This window comes from Meleagris gallopavo, unplaced genomic scaffold (assembly GCF_000146605.3).
Source record: "Meleagris gallopavo isolate NT-WF06-2002-E0010 breed Aviagen turkey brand Nicholas breeding stock unplaced genomic scaffold, Turkey_5.1 ChrUn_random_7180001855568, whole genome shotgun sequence".
Classification (NCBI taxonomy): Eukaryota; Metazoa; Chordata; class Aves; order Galliformes; family Phasianidae; genus Meleagris; species Meleagris gallopavo.
The window spans coordinates 175-1180 of record NW_011121837.1 but is presented as its reverse complement, the minus strand read 5'-3'; the positions used below and the strand labels follow the sequence as shown (position 1 = coordinate 1180).

Below are 1006 nucleotides of genomic sequence, written 5' to 3'. Positions count from 1 at the left end.
CTCTCTTAAAGGCACAGTACCACTCTCTTAAAGGCACAGTACCGCCCCCCCTCTCCCCCCACCTCTCTTAAAGGCACAGTACCACTCTCTTAAAGGCACAGTACCACTCTCTTAAAGGCACAGTACCGCCCCCCCTCTCCCCCCAGCTCTCTTAAAGGCACAGTACCGCTCTCCACCACAGCCAGCTTCACACTCTTGTTACGGGCCAGGCTGTACGTGTAGCCCTCGAAGGTGAGATTGCGACGCAGGCGACAGACGTAGAGCCCGGCGTGGGGCCGCCCCACAGCAGACAGACGAACAGACAGGTCCTGAATATCCCGAGTCCCGTGGGAGCCGTTCCACGACAGCACCCCTTGGAAAGGGCCGGGGGCAACCCAGGCGCCCTCCTCTGGGGTGTAGTGGAGGATCTGTGGGGGGATGGAGAGCCCTGAGCGTGGGGCCGGGCACAGTGGGACACATAGAGATCCCAAAGGGACACGTAGGGACCCATAGAAACCCACAGGGACCCATAGGAATACATAGAGACCCATAGGGACCCATAGAGACCCATAGGGATCCCATAGAGACCCACAGGGATCCCATAGAGACTCACAGAGACCCATAGAGACCCACAGGGACCCATAGAGACCCACAGAAATCCCATAGAGACCCAAAGAGCCCCATAGAGACCCATAGGGACCCATAGGGACCCACAGAGACCCATAGGGATCCCATAGAGACCCAAAGAGACCCATAGAGACCCATAGGGATCCCATACAGACCCATAGAGACCCATAGGGACCCATAGAGATGCATAGGGACCTATAGAGACCCATAGGGATCCATAGAGACCCATAGAGACCCACAGAGACCCATAGAGATGCATAGGGATCCATAGAGACCCATAGAGAGCCATAGGGACCCATAGGGACCCATAGAGATCCATAGAGACCCATAGAAACCCATAGGGACCCATAGGGATCCATAGGGATCCATAGGGACCCACAGAGCCCCATAGAGACCCATA

The 1006-nt window shown here is 56.6% G+C and overlaps 1 protein-coding gene across 1 annotated transcript; it reads right to left on the bottom strand.

The window, feature by feature from the left end:
• Positions 1-7: 7 nt before the first annotated feature.
• On the bottom strand, positions 8-534 carry LOC116217635 (sodium channel subunit beta-1-like). The gene has a single exon (XM_031557552.1). The coding sequence runs from the start codon at positions 528-530 to the stop codon at positions 90-92; it is 441 nt and encodes a 146-aa protein (XP_031413412.1). The 5' UTR covers positions 531-534; the 3' UTR covers positions 8-89.
• Positions 535-1006: the final 472 nt, after the last annotated feature.